Source organism: Gracilinanus agilis, chromosome 2, assembly GCF_016433145.1.
Source record: "Gracilinanus agilis isolate LMUSP501 chromosome 2, AgileGrace, whole genome shotgun sequence".
Lineage (NCBI taxonomy): Eukaryota > Metazoa > Chordata > Mammalia > Didelphimorphia > Didelphidae > Gracilinanus > Gracilinanus agilis.
The window spans coordinates 414,583,733-414,603,314 of NC_058131.1; the positions used below are offsets into that span (position 1 = coordinate 414,583,733).

At 38.9% G+C, this 19,582-nt stretch overlaps 1 protein-coding gene across 1 annotated transcript in view; it reads left to right on the forward strand.

Moving 5' to 3' along the window:
• The window catches only part of HHIPL1 (HHIP like 1), a 99,678-nt gene that overhangs the window by 38,499 nt on the left and 41,597 nt on the right, over window positions 1-19,582 (forward strand). The window contains exons 4-6 of the mRNA XM_044659902.1: window positions 1,858-2,186; window positions 7,494-7,620; window positions 14,694-14,839. Coding sequence (XP_044515837.1) covers window positions 1,858-2,186; window positions 7,494-7,620; window positions 14,694-14,839 — 602 coding nt within the window. The remainder of the gene's footprint in view (window positions 1-1,857; window positions 2,187-7,493; window positions 7,621-14,693; window positions 14,840-19,582) is intronic.

Sequence of the window (19,582 nt, forward strand, 5' to 3'; positions counted from 1 at the left end):
CAGTGGATGAAGAGCCAGGTCTGGAGATGGGAGGTCCTGGGACCAAATCTGGCTTCATACACTTCCCAGCTGTGTGACCCTGGGCAAATCACTTAACCCCCATTGCCTAGTCTTTACTACTCTTCTATCTTGGAACCAATGACAGTTAGAACTAGGCATTCTGACAGGATCTGGTGCTCCACTTGGTTTGACCACCTCCCACCATGCCCTTTCACATATTTATATTCTAGCCAAGGTAGATGATCCATTATTGCCTTCACATGTTTCGCTGTTTTCTGCCTCTACTGTTTCCCTTATCTGTTCCCATTAATTAGAATGCCTTTCCTTCCCCTGCCCTCTCATGCATTTTTGCCAGTTGGAATCTTGCCTATTCTTCCAGGTCTGCTGAGAAACCACCTCTTCTCTACAGCCTTCCTTGATTTTGATGGTCAGAAGTAATTCTTCTTTCCTCTGAACTAATGAAGCACTATTTCTTCCTTGATATTCGTTCACATTTGATCTCACACTATAATTATTTGTGCTTGTGTTCTATCATCCTCCTAGACCAGTGATGGGCAAACTATGGCCCTCGGGCCAGATTTGGAGGGGGGCCTGAAATGTTCTATCCAGCTGGGCAACATTATTCCTAATCTGATGAATACAATGAAACTTTAAAGAGTTGCCTTAGAAACAGACTGACAGATGAGCATTTCCTTTCCTTTGGCCCCCTCTTTAAAAAGTTTGCCCATCACTGTCCTAGACCATGAGACCACATTTCATTTATCCTGATGTTTTTTTCCCTCCAGCTTCAAACACTGTAGGATCTCATGTGGCCAATATGGAAATGTACTTTGTATGTATAACGAGTATCATATTGGTTACCTTCTCAATGGGTTGGGGGAGGGAATGGAGGGAGAGAGAGAATTTGGAACTTACAGTTTTAAAAATGAATGTCAAGATTTTAAAACTACACTAAGAAAACAATGAGGAAGATCTTTTATTTAATTGGCAATCTGGAATAAATGTTTGTTTAGTTGAATTGATTGAAAGATTTTAGGTGTGTGTTTGAATCTGTCACTTATTCCATGTGTGATACAAGTACTTTTACCTAGCTGGACTTGAGTTTCCTGGTCTATAAAATAAGGGTTTTAGACTGAATGAATTGGAATGACTTATAATTATCCAAAATTAAGTACATATTAGAGGCATCTGTGACTCAATGGTTAGAGCACTGGACTTAGAGTCAGGAAGACCTGAGTTCAAATCCAACTGCAGACATTTCCTTAGCTGTGTGACCCTGGGCAAGTCACTTTTAACCTCTGATTCTCTGACAAAAGGATCCACTGGAGAAGGAAATGGAAAACCACTCCAGGATCCTTGCTAAGAAAACTCTACAGATAGTCATGATCCATGGGGTCATGAAGAATTGGACGCAACTGAATGACTGAACAATAACAACAAGATCCTTGAGGACAGAAAGTTCCTTGGTTCATGTTGTCTTTGTAACCATGGGATCTAGCACAGTGACTGGATGAATGAATGAATGGTTGTCAGCTTTGTAGACCCTAAAGACCTACATATAAAAGAGAAACAGTATGGCATAGCAGATAAAGAATTGGCCTTGAGATTAAGAGGGGACCTAGGTTTAATCCTTGTCTCTGACCTATACTGGCTCTTTGACTTTGGGCATATCACTTAACCTCTCAATGTATGAAGTAAATTTCTGAGACCGTACATTAAAAAGCAGGGGCTGATCAGTAACTTTCCTTACTGGAAGTTCCCTATACCCATGAAATCACAGATCTAGTACCTCTCCCCCTCCAAATGCCCTTCCCTGTTTTGTTAAGCTCTCTTTTTTTCTCTTCTAATTGTATCCAGGTCAGCCTTACTTGGCAAAGTGTTACGGATTGATGTGAATCACAATGACCGAGGGCCTCTGTACAGAATCCCCCCTGATAATCCCTTTATTGATGACCCATCTGCCCGGCCAGAAGTCTATGCCTATGGCGTGCGGAACATGTGGCGCTGCTCCTTCGACCGAGGAGACCCCATCACCAAGCAAGGGCAAGGGAGGCTCTTCTGTGGAGATGTTGGCCAGAACAAATTTGAAGAGGTTGACATCATAGAGAAGGGGAAAAACTATGGATGGAGGGCCAGAGAAGGCTTTGAGTGCTACGACAAAAAACTATGTGCCAATTCTTCACTAGGTAAGCCAACTCCATCCCCTGCCCTCTTGCCACCCCTTGTAATTTAGTAGGAATGATTCATAGACCCTTTTGGACTCTAAGAGTTGGAAGACACCTCAGACATTATCTAGTTTAACCTTCCAACTGAAGCATTGATCTCCTTTGATTGGGAAGCAATGATTGGGAATGGGCTTGTGATTTCACTGGTATAGGGAATTCCTGGGTGAAGAAGCTTCCCTCTGAGACTGTAAAGTAGGGTCTGATCAATGACTTCCCTCACTGGGAGTTCCCTGTAACCATGAAATAACAGATCTAGTACAGTGTATCCTTCTCCCTCCAAATGTGCTTCCCTGTTTTGTTAAGTTTTGTGTCAGAGGCACAACTTGAATCCATATATTTCTTGGCTTTGATGTCAGCTCTTCAACCATTATGCCCCATTTCCTCTCTCTTTCTTCTGGAGTATCTCTATTAAGTCTCTTTTAGTTTTAAAATTCTGTGATCTCTTTTAGCCACACAATCTCTGATTGATGTCTTCCGGTGATAGGGATGTCACTACCTTCTAAGGCAATGCTCTTCAAGATTGTAGTTTTTTTTTTCTTTTTAAACCCTTATTTTCTGTCTTAGTAACAACTCTAAGATAGAAAGGCAATGGCTAGACAAATGGAGTTAAGTGACTTGTACAGACACACAGCTAGGAAATATCTGAGGCCATATTTGAACCCAGGCCCTTCTAACATTATCTGTATTCTATTATTATTTTTTCTTAAATGTTTCTCAATGACATTTTTTTTTAACCTTTGTACTTCGGTGTATTGTCTCATAGGTGGAAGATTGGTAAGGGTGGGCAATGAGGGTCAAGTGACTTGCCCAGGGTCACACAGCTGGGAAGTGGTTGAGGCTGGGTTTGAACCTAGGACCTCCCGTCTCTAGGCCTGACTCTCACTCTACTGAACTACCCAGCTGCCCCTCTCAATGACATTTTAATCTGTTTTGGGGTGCTTGGGAGTGTTGCCAGCAGGCAGTATGCATCTCTGGCTTATAAAGAAACCCTGTGAACTAGTTGACACTATGCCTAGATACTTTTAGAGTTTTAAAAGTCTTGTATACTCACTGCACTTAAAGAGAGCTACATATTCCCCTTAAGCCTTTTCTTCACTGTATCAATCATTTCCAATTATTCCAAATGATCCTCTATGTTGTGGTTTCTAATCTCACTGTCCTGGTAGTCCTTCTTTGGATCTGCTCCAGTTTGTCATTCTCCTTCCAAAAATGTTGCACTCAGAACTAAACACAGTACTCTAATTTTGGATGCTGACCCCACTGGATGATAGAATCTTTCCCAGCAATTATAGTTTGGCAGAGAGCAAATTGCTTCTTTCTATCCCTACTTCTCTTATCCAAGGGTAATAGGTTATTGTGTACTAGCCACTAATTAAGGAAAGAATTAACGGAGAACAAGTAAGCAATGGTTATAAGAGGCTAATATTTTAAATTAGTAACCCTACTTTTCAAAATTCTGTTTCCCAGGTGGAATTCAGCCACTTATATGTGATTCCTCCTTTTTTTGTCTTGGACATTTCTTTGTAGAAAAGTCATTCAGAACACTTGGAGGTGGGATTTTTTTTTTTCTAAAAACAACAAAGGCTGCCTTTCTGAGTGGAATTGGTAGGCACTTCCTTAGAGCAGGTTGCTTTTTTTTTTTTTACCCTTACCTTATTTATGTCTTCAAAGAGTGGTAAGGGCTAGGCAATTGGAGTTAAGTAACTTATTTAGCATTACACAGCTAGAAAATGTCTGAGGACAGATTTGAACCCAGGTCTTTCCAATTCTAGGTCTGATATTCTATTCACTGTGCTACCTAGATATTGATGAGCAGGATGCTTAATTTTTTTCTTAACCACATAGATGCTATGGAGCAGTTAGCAAAGGAACTGAGCTCAGTTAGGCAGAAGAATAAGCAGAGTAGTTAGGGGATCTGAAGAGAAGTTGTTCCAAACTCATTTTTATTTTTTTCCTTTAATAATTTTTATTTTTTAGAAAAGTTAACATGGTTACATGATTCATGCTCTTACTTTCCTCTTCACCCCCCAACTTCCCCCCCCCGCCCATAGCCAATGCACATTTCCACTGGTTTTAACATGTGTCATTGATCAAGACCTATTTCCAAATTGTTGATAGTTGCATTGGAGTGGTATTTTCGAGTCTACATCCCCAATCATGTCCGCCTCAGCCCATGTGTTCAAGCAGTTGCTTTTCTTCTGTGTTTCCACTCCTGCAGTTCTTCCTCTGAATGTGGGTAGCGTTCTTTACCATAAATCCCTCAGAATTGTCCTGGGTCATTGCATTGCTGCTAGTACAGAAGTCCATTACATTCGATTTTACCACAGTGTATTGGTCTCTGTGTACAGTGTTCTTCTGGCTCTGCTCCTTTCGTTCTGCATCAATTCTGGAGGTCTTTCCAGTTCACATGGAATTCCTCCAGTTTATTATTCCTTTGAACACAGTAGTATTCCATCACCAGCATATACCACAATTTGTTAAGCCATTCCCCAATTGAAGGGCATACCCTCATTTTCCAGTTTTTTGCCACCACAAAGAGTGCAGCTATAAATATTTTCGTACAAGTCTGTTTATCTATGATCTCTTTGGGCATTCTTTTATAGCCCTTTGAGCATAGTTCCAAATTGCCATCCAGAATGGTTGGATCAGTTCACAACTCCACCAGCAATGCATTAATGTCCCAATTTTGCCACATCCCCTCCAACATTCATTGCTTTCCCCTTCTCTCATTTTAGCCAATCTGCTAGGTGTGAGGTTTTGATTTGTTTTGATTTGAGTTGTTTTGATTTGCATTTCTCTAATTATTAGAGATTTAGAGCACTTTCTCATGTGCTTCTTGATAGTTTTGATTTCTTTATGTGAAAATTGCCTATTCATGTCTCTTGCCCATTTATCAGTTGGGGAATGGCTTGATTTTTTTTATACAATTGATTTAACTCCTTGTATATTTGACTAATTAAACCCCTGTCAGACAAACTCATTTTTACTCCATTATACATGATCCACTTAGGCTTTTGGTATTTTGGGTGAGAAGTTTTGTGCTTTGGTTATCAGTTGGCAGAATGGGTCTGAAAGGGTATCAGTTATTGCTAACTCAGGTTTTTCTTGAGTCTTCTTTGAGATCTGGACCCCTTGACCTCTGAATTCAAAGGTTCTATGATCTTTATACAGACTTCAAGGATAGGAAAGAGACTGAGAAAGAGTTTTTGAATATGTAGATGCCATTAATCTTCTGCCACAGATTTGCTATAGGCTTTGAGTGTCCTTTGGGTCCAAGACCTTATGCATCAAATTGTTTAAGACAAGTTATTTTGTAAGACATTCCTAGGAAAGGACATGTATATCACAGGAAGATCTAGACAGAGACACACAGAGAAATTATCCAGAAGATTAGACTTTCCAAAGCAAGAACACACTGCCTCAAAGTGGTCTCACATGGCTCTCTTGTAGCAGTTGTATGATGCGTATGTCTCTTCAGGAAATCAATGGACCACAGCTGTCCATGGGGTTCTCTTGGCAAGGATACTGGAGTGGTTCTTCATTTCCTTCTCCACTGGATCATTTTGACAAGCAATCAGAGATTAAATGATTTGCCTTGGGTCACACAGCTAGGATGTGTCTGAGGCTGGAGTTGAATTCAGATCTATCTAACTCCAGGGCCAGTGCCCTTAACCACCGAGTCATAGCAATCTCTGTTAAACAGTTCTGTAGTCATAGTGTAAAGCCAGTTTAGGAACATAAGCAGCCTTAGAGTGGGAGAGAAGTCATTGTTCTTTTTAGAGTTATAGAGACTAGCTGCTGTCTTCCTGATTCCAGATGCCCATCTTTCCCTCTCTAGCCCACCTACATCCCTGGTCCAAAATGTGATGACATGTGCTCCTTCTTAGGACAGTGCCCAACTAACAATTCTCTAAATCAGAAGTTCTTGACCTAGATTCAGTAAACTTAAGAATAATATTTTGATCACTATATTTCAGTATTACTAATTTTGTAATTCGCTGCAATCTATTTTATTCATTTAAAAACATTAATCTTAGAAAGGTTAAGCTTCCTCATACTTCCAAAAGGGACACCTGCTCTAAACTGTGACTTAAGGAAGACTTAGGGTGGTCCTTCCAACTTCTCTCTCCCTTCTCCTGGCCCAGGGAGAAGACATCTGGGTCAGTAAGCTTGTTTGGAGAAGAAGAAAGAGAAGAAAAGTTAGGATGTGTGAATCCTCAAATTAAAAGAGCTTAAGAATAGATTATATGGCAAGTATGACCACATGAAAATGATTTACAAATCATATTCAAATGAAAATGTCTATCTTTATTTTTTAATTCACTTTATTGTGATGTTCAGGAAAATCCCAAGAGAGGAAATAAGAGAGTATACCAGGAGGTGTCTAATTACAAAACAAGAGACTCTTAAGAGACTTCTAGGACAAACTACACCAGGAAAGGAATCCCTGCTGTAGTACTAGTCCATGATAAGTGGTCATCCAAGCTCTGCTTGAAGATCTCCAGGGATGGACAACTCATTGTCTACTGAAGTAACCCATTACACTTTTCTTTTCTTTTTTTTTTTTATTAAAACATTTTTTTAAACCCTAACCTCCTGTCTTAGAATCAATACTATATATTAGTTCTAAGGCAGAAGAGCAGTAAGGGCTAGGCAATGGGGGTTAAGTTACTTGTCCAGGATCCCACAGATAGGTAGTGTATGAGGCCAGATTTTAACCTAGGACCTCCCATCTCTAGGCCTAGCTCTCAATCCACTGAGCCACCCAGCTGCCCCCTTAAATTTTTTAAATGATTAATTAACTTAGAATATTTTCCCATGGTTACATGATTCATGTTCTTTCCCTCCCCCCAGGAATGAGCAATTCCACTTGGTTTTGCATGTATGTTTTCAAAACCTATTTCCATATTATTAATATTTGCAATAGAGTGATCATTCAAACTCAACATCCTTAATCATATACCCTTCAAACCACGTGATCAATCATATGTTTTTCTTCTGCTCATTCCACTTTTCAATAGCTCCATTTAAGGAGTATTTCCTTACATTGAGCCAGTCTTCTTTAGAACTCTTGACTGATTGCTCCTACCTCTGCCCTCTGGGGTTAAGCAGAACAAGTTGAATCCCTTCTCCACATGTTAGCCCTTCAGATAGTTCAAGCCACTAATCATGCCTGATCCACTTCCTGGGCTAGAACTAGACTGGGTATGGTCCAGGCTGGTCTCCAAGTGCATGAGGGAAACAGAAATAATTTGTCTTCCCTTACAGATGATGTCCTTCCAATCTATGCATATCCACACAAGATGGGAAAGTCAGTCACAGGAGGCTATGTCTACAGGGGCTGCCAGTCCCCCAATTTGAATGGATTGTACATTTTTGGGGATTTTATGAGTGGGTAAGTAATCATGCTTGCATATATTGTCTGTTTCACCTGTTGCCTCTTGCTGGTTTTTCCCTAAGCCTAACATACAGCTTTTTGGCTCACCATAACTCTCATAAATGCTAGAGATATTGTCCTATAATTGCTTTATGGTTTTTTTGGTGCCCTTCCTGGGGCCCAACATCCTTTGCTCTTTCTCCCTACCAACTAATGCTGGAAGTTCCACCATCAGAATATTGTTAGCAGAACAATGCCTACTTGGGATTTCCTGGGTAGAGTTTGAATGGCTCTTGCAACTTCTCCCTTTAAGACTTGTTGAAAAGATAAAGAACCAAGCTTTCCTTTATTCTAAGGCTTTTTGATGGTTGTTAAAATGTAGCCTCAGTCTGGATTCAAAAGTTCTTTGTTTCTATCACTGAATATATCATGTGGAACCCACTTTAAAAGAAAACAACAGAAAAAAAAACCTGTTTGACCTATCCCTAGGAGGTACCTATTTCCATAGAAACCTACATTACCCAAATATTTATAAGCTCTACATAAATGACCTCTGTATTTCAAGCTGTGTTCTTACACAACTAGCTTCTAAAGCTTGGAAGGGCCTTAAAAGAGCATGCTTGGATAGTCTATAGCCTGTGGTAACAAAAAGGAACTCTGCATGCTTTAAGTCACACCTATTACAAGTTGTGATTCAGTGAGTGGGAAGGAGAAGAGCTGTTTGCAAGGCATTACACAAATACGGGAACCTCTAAGCAGCCCAAAGGATGATTCAACAATTTAACAATTCAACAATTTAACAATTTAACAGTTATATGCTCAATGTCTAGCTATATGCTAGAAACTGAGCCAAACAATGGCATATCAAGTTTGAAATTTGCAAAATGTTCTTCCCTCAAGGAGCTTACATTCTTCTTGGAGGGAGGAAGATACAACAGTATGTAGGCAGATAAATATAAGATAATTTGAGGAGAGAGAAAATTAACAACTAGAGGGATCAGGGAAAGCTTCATGGAGGAAATAGGACTAGAGCTGGACCTTAAAGTTGGCTTCTGATAGAGATGGGAAGGAATTCCATTCCTTGACTAGGTTGTGGTTTAGGAAAATATATGGAAGTAATAAGTGGAATGTTTATTTTAGTGGAATAAACATTCCACTAAACAGCTAGGTGGTACAATGGCTAAGAGTTTTGGGTCTGGAGTTTGAAAGACCCAAGTTCAAATTTGGTCTCAGATATAAGCTGTGTAATCCTGGGCAAGTCATTAAACCTCTGTTTGCCTCAGTTTCCTCAACTATAAAGTGGAGATCATAATAGTACCTCCCTCACAAGCTTGTTAGGAGAATCAATGAAGTAATATTTATAAAGGACTTAGCACAGTGCCTGGCACCTAGTAGTTACTTAATAAATGCTTGCTCCCCTTCTTACATGAGGAAAAAAGTCTAGAAAGTTAGGATAAGGAAGGGGGAGGAAAGTGAAGAGGAGGATAAATTTGATCATATAATTTAGGAAAACCTGTCTGGAAATTTCTTATTACATATAATTGGTTAAAAATTTAAAATATAAAAAACCTATAATTTTATTGCTATAAAATTATATAACAAAATTATAATAAAATTAAAAAAAATTAAAATAAGGATAGCACCAATTTGTGTTGGGCCTTAAGCACCAGTTTGTATTTTGTCCTAGAGACTAGAGACCACATAAGGATTTTTTGGTTGGGGAGGATCATGATAAAAACCCGTGTCTTAGGAAGAGTCATTTGATACCTGCATGGAAGGTAGATTAGAGAGGGAGAATTGGAAGAAAGAGGTTATTGTCAGCATCTAGTTGAGATTTAAGGGCCCGAACTAGTGTGTTAACAGTGTGAATTGAGAGGAGATGAATGCAGAATGCAGTGGATTAGAGAATCTCTATTGAGTTCGGGTTGGTCAATAGTGTTAAAAGATACAAAGAAGTCAAGAATAACAAGCCTGAGAAAAGGTCTTAAGAGTTAGCAATTTATGGATGATTGATAAACTTGAAAGGAACAGATTCTTTTAAAATATTTAAAAACAATTTTTAGGTCTACATTCTCTCTCTGCCTCCCTCTCCCAATAGAAAAATAAAACCTGTTACAAACATATATAGTCAAGCAAAACAAATGACCACATTGGACATGTCCAACCCTGTCCCCCCAAACAAATAAACAAGCAAACATATATCTTAATGTACATTCTGAGTCTTTATGGGTGGGTGTTATAGGATTAGACCTGGTAGTCTTGAGACATCCATGACATTTCGCCCTTATGGGAGACAGTAGCCTATAGAATCAATGCACAGAAATGATTATTACAAGATTAGACCTGATGGTGTTGAGTCCATTGTGACAGTTTCCCCTTAAGGGAACCTGAAAGCTTGTAGAACATACTTATGGAAAAATACTAACAATAATATTTTTCAAAGATTAATACAGCTGTGTCCCCCAAATAATATTTTGTCTATTGTCAACTTGTTTTTGTACCTAGTAATGAACCCTTTAAAATAATATTTTGTCTACCACCAGTTTGTTTTTTCCTCCCTATAACAAACCTCACAAAATGATATTTTGCCCTAAGCCCTGATACATAACTCAGCCAGCTACAGTGGGGTTATCCAAAATCAGAATCTAAGAACTCAGAAGGGAGCATTCTGCTTCTGCTGAACAGATCTGTATCTCTCTGCTCCCTAGGTCAGTGCTTCTCTTATACAAATTATACTCCATGTTAGTGTCTCTGACAGTTATATGTCAAGTTTTCTTTTCCTCTCCCCCTGCCCCTTCCCTATGGCTTGCAATAAACCTTTGCATCGAACTGATTCCTATTATTTAACATTTTATTTTCAGAAACTGAACTCATTAAGAGCTTGTTTTCTCTAATATCTCTGTCTGGCCCACAAGATTTTCTTTGGATATAAACTAGGTACCTGGATAAGGACTTAACCTGTTGATAGCCACAACTACTCTGGGAGTTCATGACCCAGTTGTAGAAAGCAAGGGTTAGTAGGAGAACTCTACATCTTCCCAGGAAGGAGTCCCTTATGCCAGAATACTGTCCCAACCTTTGGAATTGTGCTGGTCATTGTTTTATTCAAAGTTCCAAAATCTTGTTAATACTGTATAAATGGTTCTCCTGGTTCTGTTCATTGCACTCTACATCTGTTCTTATAAGCCTTCTGACCTTGCAGAGGACTCAACAATCATTGTTTTATGACTTCTTCCAATGGCTTTTAATAGTGTAGGAATAGGAGGGAGAAATTAGTGGATGTAACCCATGGCTGAGGCTTGACAGTGCGTGAACAATAGTGTGGGACAAGGGGTAAAAAGAATGTCAAGGTATGTAGTTGAATTGTTTAACTCTAAAATTGACTAGGAAGAAAAGAGAATGAGGCTAAAACAGGTAATGGATTGGAAAAATAATGACAGTCATTGGAGGTCATGATGAGAAAAAAAGTTGGTTTGGGAGATGTGAGACAAAGGGAATGTTAGAAGGACAAGAAGTTATGCTCAGAAACAAAATTTCAGAATTCAAAATCATGAAGGTAGAATAGGTATGGGTCATGATAAAATCCTTCTGGTGACTGAGATGGAATGAAGAAGTATGTTATGTGATGAAAAATGCCATCTGCCTTAAGAGAAATAACTGATGGAATCTGAATGCATACCAAAACATACTATATTTCACTTTTTTCTTCCTTTATTTTTCCCCTTTGAGATCTCTTCCACACAAAATGACTAATATGGAAAAATGTCTTATATTTGTAAAATATATATAAAATCTTTATCAGATTGCTTACTGTTTCAGGAAGGACAGAGGGTTGGGAGGGAAGGAGGGAGAGTAGAAAGAAATTAGAGAATTTGGAACTCAAAATTTTTAAAAATGAATGTTAAAATTGTTTTTACATATAACTGGGGGAAAATAAAACAAAAAACAAAATAAAAAATTGGTACCTTTCAGTTTAACACTTAATTTTTACATCTATTAACATTTAAACACATTAAATTTTTTTAGTTCATTTTTAATTTTTATTATTATTATTTTTTGGTTTATTATTTTTCATTTAGAATATTTTCCCATGGTTACATGATTCATGTTCTTTCCCTCTCCCCAAACCTCCCCTGCACCCCCTCCCCATAGCCAACACACAATTCCACTAGGTTTTACATAAACACATTAATTTTTAAGAAAAGAAGAAGCAGCATGTCAGGGAGGCTTTGAAAGTTGTTGGATTAGAAGGCTAGTACTAAAGAATAGATATTGAATAAAAATATTGAAACATCCAAGAAAGAAGGCAGGAGACAAGTGGCAAGTAAGACTATGAGCCCAGTACTGAACTCCCTTAATAAGAGCTTGAGTGATTTGGAGACTAGTAGATTATAGCCACAAGAATCTAGACAAGGGGAACATAGCTAAGAGCCTCAGTGGATAGAGAGCTAGGGCTGGAGATGGGAGGTCCTGGATTCAAATTTAGCTTCAGACACTTCCTAGCTGTGGGATCTTGGGCAAGTAACTTAACCCCCATTGCCAGCCCTTACTTCTTTTCTGCCTTGAAAACAGTACACAGTATTGATTCTAAGATGGAAGGTAAGAGTTAAAAAAAAAAAAAAAGAATCTAGACAAGGTGGTTAAGATTGGCAGATGGAGTCAGCCTCCAGAGAGGAAAGGTCTTAGAGAAAGTATCTAGAAAGGTCAGTGAGCACTAAAAAATAGAATGCTTCCTCTTGGTTCCAGGGCAAGAAAGAGGAGAAATTCACATTGGAGAGGTTGACCAATGATGGATATGGTATCTTCTGGAGTAGGCAAGGAGCACCAAAAGAGTGAATGAGGACAAGGGTAAGGGTTAGAATAAAGGATACCTTGTTAATAGCAGAAATTCTAGAAAGCACAGTGGAATGGGAATGCAGAGGAAACCACAGAGAGAAATGAGAATGCTATGAAAAAGAGAGGTAGGAGAGAGAAGGGGGAAAAGACTTTTTGCTTGGCATATGATAACCATACATTTCTTTGGTATTTCATTTAAAGTGATTTCATGTACAACACCATGATGTTACTTGTATTTCTGTTCTGGTATGGGTTGAATCAGATTATTACTGAGCATCTTATACATCTGAGAGGTTTTATTCTATAATGGAAAAAGCCCCCAAATTGGAATTAGATATGAGTGCCAATATCAGCTTTCATACACATTGATTAGAATCACTTCCTCTCTCTGAGCCTCAGTTTCTCTACATGTAAAATGGAGATGATATCAACTGTGCATCAGTCAAAGGATTGTTGGAAGGAAATGTTTTGGTACTTTATAAATGAATTATTATTTTCATGTGTCCTCAATGTAACCCTGAATGGGAAATGGGGAAGAAATATATATATAATATATATTATATATATAACTTTTGACTTTTCATTTGCTTTATATGACTATCCTTCATGTCCCCAATGTTTCAGGCAGACTAGCCTGCTGGATGTTCTTTCCTCAAATTTGACATTCCAGCTCTTGCCTTTGTTTAGCCTGTCACCCATATCCTGAACATATCCCTCATCCGTCCCAACTAGAATCTCAGGCTTTCTTCAGTATTGAACTCTAGTGCTACCTCTGACACAAAACTTTTCTTAATCTCTGAAGTTTTTAGGACTCACACCCTCTTATATTCCTATTTCTGTTTGTGTTGCATCCTTCCAGCCTTATATAATAGCTGACATTTATATAGCCCCACTATGTGCTTAGGCACTGTGCTACGTGCTTTATAAATATCATTTCATTTGATCTTCGACACAATCCTAGGGGAGAGGTGTTAGCTAATATCGTCCCCATTTTTCAGATGAGTAAGTGGAGATAAACAGAGTTAAGTGACTTGTTCAGGATTACACAGCTTATAAGTGTCTAAATTCAGATTTGAACTCAGGTCTTCCAGATTCCAGACCTGTCTCTTTTACTATATTACCTAACTACAAATATAAATTCTTTGTTTTGTTTTGACCTTTGTATCCCCAGGCCCTAGAACAGGGCAAAACCCTGAGGAAGTAGTTAACACCTGGTCCACAAATATTTCTTACTTATTTTGTGCCAGGGACTTTGCAAAGTTCAGGGAATACAAAGAAAAGCAAAAAACAATACCTGCCCATAAGTAGCTTCCATTTAAATGAGGGGAGATAATATGTGTTTTCACAAGATGTATACAGAATAGTTAGATGGTAATTTGAGAGGAGAAGGGAACCATGAAGGGCTTCATGCAGCACATGAGATTTGCATTTAGTCTTTTTTTTTTTCAACCCTTACCTTCTATCTTGGTATCAATTCTAAGACAGTTTCTAAGAAGATTGGCAAGGGCTATGCAATTTGAGTTAAGTGACTTGCCTAAGGTCACACAGTTAGAAATTGTCTGAGGTCAAATTTGAACCCAACTCCAAGCCTGGTGCTCTATCGTCTGGATTAACTAGCTGCCCCATGCGTTTAGGCTTGAAGGGAGAGAAGGAACTCAAAAGGTAAAGGTGAAGAGAGAAATCATTCCAGACATGGAGAACAGCCAATATGAAGGTACAGAGATAAGAGATGGAATATTGTATCTGAGGAACATAAAGTGGGCCAGTGTCATTGGATCATAGTGTGTGTGAAGTAGGAATGAAACAGAAGACTGGAAAGGAGGGAAGGAAGCGACTACGTTGTCAAGAACTTTAAATGCCCAACAGAGGAGATTGTGTTTGATCCTTTGGATAATGGGGAACCACTGGCGATCAGTGAGCAGGGAAGGAACATGGCCATAGCAGAGTTTTAGAAAAATCACCTTGGCAACCAAGTAGAAGATGCTTTGGAGCAGGGAGACATCCAAGGTACTTAATCAACATTTGTTGAATTAAATTGTATCTTATTTTTCCTATAAGGGCAATGATTGGGGATGATGCTAGGAAAAAAATAATTTTTCACTGTAGCAGACAATCATGAAACTATGAGCCAGAGTGCTGACCTCAAGGAGATTTGACCTTCAATGGCTAGTCAGTGCCTTTTATGCTACTCCTGTGACTGCACCAGGCTGTGCCATCAGTGACTGGTATTAATGCCATTTGCTTTTCCTCTTTAGGCGCTTGATGTCTCTCAGGGAGAACCAGGCCACCAGACAGTGGCAGTACAGTGAGATCTGCATGGGGCGTGGGCAGACATGCATGTTTCCAGGCATGATCAACAACTATTATCAGTACATCATTTCCTTTGCTGAAGATGAGGCAGGTAATCTCAAGTTTCCATGTAGTTTCAGCTACAGAGGCTGACTTTTTTGATACCTAGGAGTAGTTTAATGCATTTTATAGTACCTATCTTCTTCTTTAAAAAAATTCATCGGTGTCTTTAAAAAAAATCCTAGACATTTTTCAATATGCTTTCTCCTACCAAAAAAAACAAACCAAAAAACAACCATTTAAACAAGTATATGACTGTGTTTTAATAAGTATTTATTCCTTTATCCAATAAAAAAGCTTCAATAGCACAAGATACTGAGCTCAGATACTACTTTTGATTGTGGGGAATTGTTGCTGCCTTTGTGGCCTTAGTCAAATCATATCACATTTCTGAATTTGTTTCCTTTTCTTTAAAATGAGGGGATTGAACTTGGTCATTTCTAAGGCCTTTCCTGACTCTGACATTTCCTATTATCTGATAGGAGTCTGGAGCCAGAAGTTTTGGTCTTCTTCAGCCACTAACTAGTATTGTAACTTGGCCAAAATAATTTCACTTCTGTTGGCTTTGGTTCCTTCAGATATGAAATGAAGGAATATGACTAGAAATCCTCAGGACCTGTGGTTCTAGAGCAGAGTACTTCATCTGATTCTAAGGTCTCTTCCAGTTTGGTCATGTGTTTGGTTCTCTGAGTCCAAAGATGACTCTTAAGGCCATTCTCCTTAGGTACAGTCCTCAGGGGAAACTAGAGCTCCTGGGGAGAAGAGGAGGGAGGTTTGGGAAAGAATGTGTTCTGACTTGTGAGGAATATGAAACTGTTGCCTTTGGGGAGAGCTTTGGACGATGCCTCACTTTCAGATCTCTCTCTCTCTCTCTCTCTCTCTCTCTCTCTCTCTCTCTCTCTCTCTCTCTCTCATAATTGAGAATTCATGGGATAACTGTTTCTCTAGGAATTATTACTATTCCTAGACCCATAGACCTGAGATTATTTGCAGGTTTTGCTAATACTAGTGAAGGACCTCATTTTGTTGTTCCATCATTTTCAGTTGTGTCTGACTTTTCGGGGTTTTCTTGGCAAAGATACTGGAGTGGTTTGCAGCCCATTTTATAGATGAAGAAATTAAGGCAAACAGAATTAAGTGACTTTCCCAGGATAACTAGTTAGTGTCTGAATTCGCTCCTGAATTTGAATTCAGGAAGACTCAAGGTCTGGCACTCTATCCACTGTGCCACCTAGCTGCCTGAATTAGAGAATGTGAGAAAGAATCCCCCTTACCACAGAGCAGTGGTGTCATGTCGGGAGCTATTAAGAGAAATTAGAATCTCAAGTAGATATTTTTATCTGGACCCCCTCAAAAGATCAATACAGACCGGCAGAGCCGTGTATTGGTTTTTCTCCTTTTTGGGTCGAGAAACCGTAGTGGGATATCTAAGATAAAAATCTGAGATTCCTCTTTTGATTCCTTTCATAATTCTCACCTTCCTTCAAAATGCATTATAGTCTTATTGAAAAAACTTTGGGCTCTCAGCACTCCAGCAGGAGGGGGGCTAACTCTGTTCCCCTTTGACTGAGAACACAGATGGCTGGTACGGCCAAGGTCGAACCCTTGGCAGGGCATTTTGCCCAGAATTAAAGTAAAATAATAAGGCTCAAAGAAATTGTTTAATACCATCAAGGCTAAGAACTGCAGGGGCTTTCCGGCCTAACGAGATGTCCCAGGCTCCACTTAAAGATAATACATATAGTTGATAGTTTAGCATAGGTTTTTTATCTACACCTGGAGGCTTCTAAGGCTTTTGTTTTGATTATAGTAAAAATCCTGCTCTCTGTAACTGTGGGAAACTTTCTTGGGCTTTTGGGGGAAGGGGATCTTTAATTTCTTTTATAATAAAGTGGGGGCTTCAGTATATCTTGGAGTACTATGAGCTAACAAGCTGTGCTTCCAATCTGTTTCATTCTTTGCATCCGACGACCACCCTAGGCCACTCAGATTAGTCTCTGGTTATAGAGCAGGATCTCTATAGTGTCAAACTAGATAGAAACAGGAGCCACTAACCTATACATAAGGATACCTGCCAGAGGCCTACTGATTTAGAACAACATTAACATTATCTAGACTGTATTGTATTTTTATTTACTTTTTTAAATGTTTCCCTATTATATTTTAGTTTGGTTCAGGACTCATGCAGACCTTTGATAGTGTGTTTGACACTTCTGCTCTAGAGGAAAAATGGCCACTGGAAGGAATACTGGACTTAGAACCAGAGTTCATATTCTGTTCTGACAAATAGTAGCTGCCTTAGGCAAGTTGCCAACCCTCTTTTGGTCTGAATTTTTTTTTCAAATCTGTAAAATGGATTCAAAATGAGGCAGGTGCTCTGCTCTAGTCGGACCATATCTAATCTATTATATATAATTATATGTTCAGGCATACTTCAATGATATTGTGGTTCCAGACCACTGCAATAAAGCAAATATCCTAATAAAGTAAGCTGATTTTTTTTGGTTTCCCAGGTACCATAAAAGTTATATTTGTACTCTAGTCTACCAAGTATGCAATAGTATTACATCTAAAAAAAGTACATACTTTAGTTAAAAAATACTTTGTTGATAAAAAATGTTAACCTTCCTCTGAGCTTTCAGTGAATTGTAATCACTTTGCTGGCAGAGAGTCTTGCCTTGATGTCGATGGCTGCTGACTGATCAGGATGGTGATTGCTAAAGGTTGGGGGCTATTTCTTAAAATAAGACCACAATGAAATTTGCCACATCAAATGATTTTTCCTTTCCCTTGAATTCTCAGAGGGCATTATAGAGTTATTAATTGGTCTATTTCAATATTATTATGTCACAGAGTATAAGGAAGCTTGAGGAGAGGGAGAGCGATTGAATGGTCAAGCAGACAAAACACACACAACATTTATTAAGTTTGCCATCTTATGTGGGTAAGGTTCATGGTGCCCCAGAACAATTACAACAGTAACTTTAAAGATTACTGATCACAAATCACCATAATAGATATAATAATAGTGGGAAAAGTTTGAAATAGTGCCAGAATTACCAAAATGTGACCCAGAGACATGATGTGAACACATGCTATTGAAAAAATGGTGCTGACAGACTTGATCAATGTAGAGTTGCCATAAACCTTCAATTTGTTAAAAAATGCAATATCTGAGGTATGCAATAAAGGACAATAAAATGAGATATGCCTGTAATAATATGAAATATTATTCTGGGTAGCACATTTTAGAAAGGATACTAACAAATTAGAGTCCATCCAAAGGAGGGATGACTGTGATGGTTCAAGACTTAGAGATGATGTCATAAAGGAAACAAAGGAACTGGGGCTATATATAGCCTCTTAAAGAGAAGATATGGTAAGATATGAGAACTGTATTAAAAAATCCAAAGTAATGTCATTAGAGGAAAGATACAGAACCCTCTAATGACAAGCAAGTTTGACTTAATATGAAGATGTTCAATGATCATAGCTCTTTAAAGGTGGCTGTCTTTTTTAAAAATCTTTTAATTTTTTTAATTTTTCCATGGTTATATGATTCATATTCTTTCCCTCTCCTCCTCCCACCCCCTCCTATAACCAATATGCAATTCCACTGGGTTTTACATGTGTCATTGATCAAGATCCATTTCCATATTATTAATATTTGCACTAGGGTGATCACTTAGAGTCTACATCCCCAGTCATATCCCCATCAACCCATGTGATCAAGCAGTTGTTTTTCTTCTGTGTTTCTCCTCCCACAGTTCTTTCTCTGGGTGTGGATAGTTTTCTTTCTCACAAGTCCCTCAGCCTTGCTCTGAATCCTTGCATTGTTGCTAGTGGAGAAGTCTGTTATGTTCGATTGTACCACAGTGTATCCATCTCTGTGTACAAGGTTCTCCTGGTTCTGGTCCTTTCACTCTGCATCAATTCCTAAAGGTCATTCCAGTTCACATGGAATTCCTCCAGTTCATTATTTCTTTTAGCACAATAGTATTCCATTACCAACAGATACTATAATTTGTTTAGCCATTCCCCAAAAGCTGGACATTCTCTCATTTTCCAATTTTTTAAAGGTGTCTGTCTTTAAGGGATGGCTAGATGGATCATTTGTTGGGCTTTTTTTTTTTTTTTAAACCCTTACCTTCCATCTTGGAGTCAATACTGTGTATTGGCTCCAAGGCAGAAGAGTGGTCAGGGTAGGCAATGGGGGTCAAGCGACTTGCCCAGGGTCACACAGCTGGGAAGTGTCTGAGGCCAGATTTGAACCTAGGACCTCCCTTTTCCAGGCCTGGCTCTCAATCCACTGAGTTATTTAGCTGCCCCCGTTTGTTGGGTATATTAAAGAGGGGATGACTCTTCAGGAAGGCTAAAGCTAGATGCTCACTGAGGTCATGTCTATATCTGAGGTTCAATGAGATAGTTCTGTAGGATGGTAACCCTTTGATAAGCCACCTCACAGAGCTATCTGGAGGAATATACTTGGCAGATCACTAAAGTGTATCATAACTGTTATCTTCATTACCAAGATGCCATTGCTGATCTAATCTCAACAAACCTAGTCTCCGAGGAATTTTTGTCCCAGTTGGCAGGGATAGATCACCCCATTTTATCCACATTCTCTCACCTTGCTACCTTTTATTATTTGGCCCAGCTTAAGGATGCAATTTGTGTTGAGAGAGAGAGAGAGAGAGAGAGAGAGAGAGAGAGAGAGAGAGAGACAGAGAGAGACAGAGAGAGACAGAGAGAGACAGAGAGACAGAGAGAGAGAGAGAGAGACAGAGACAGAGAG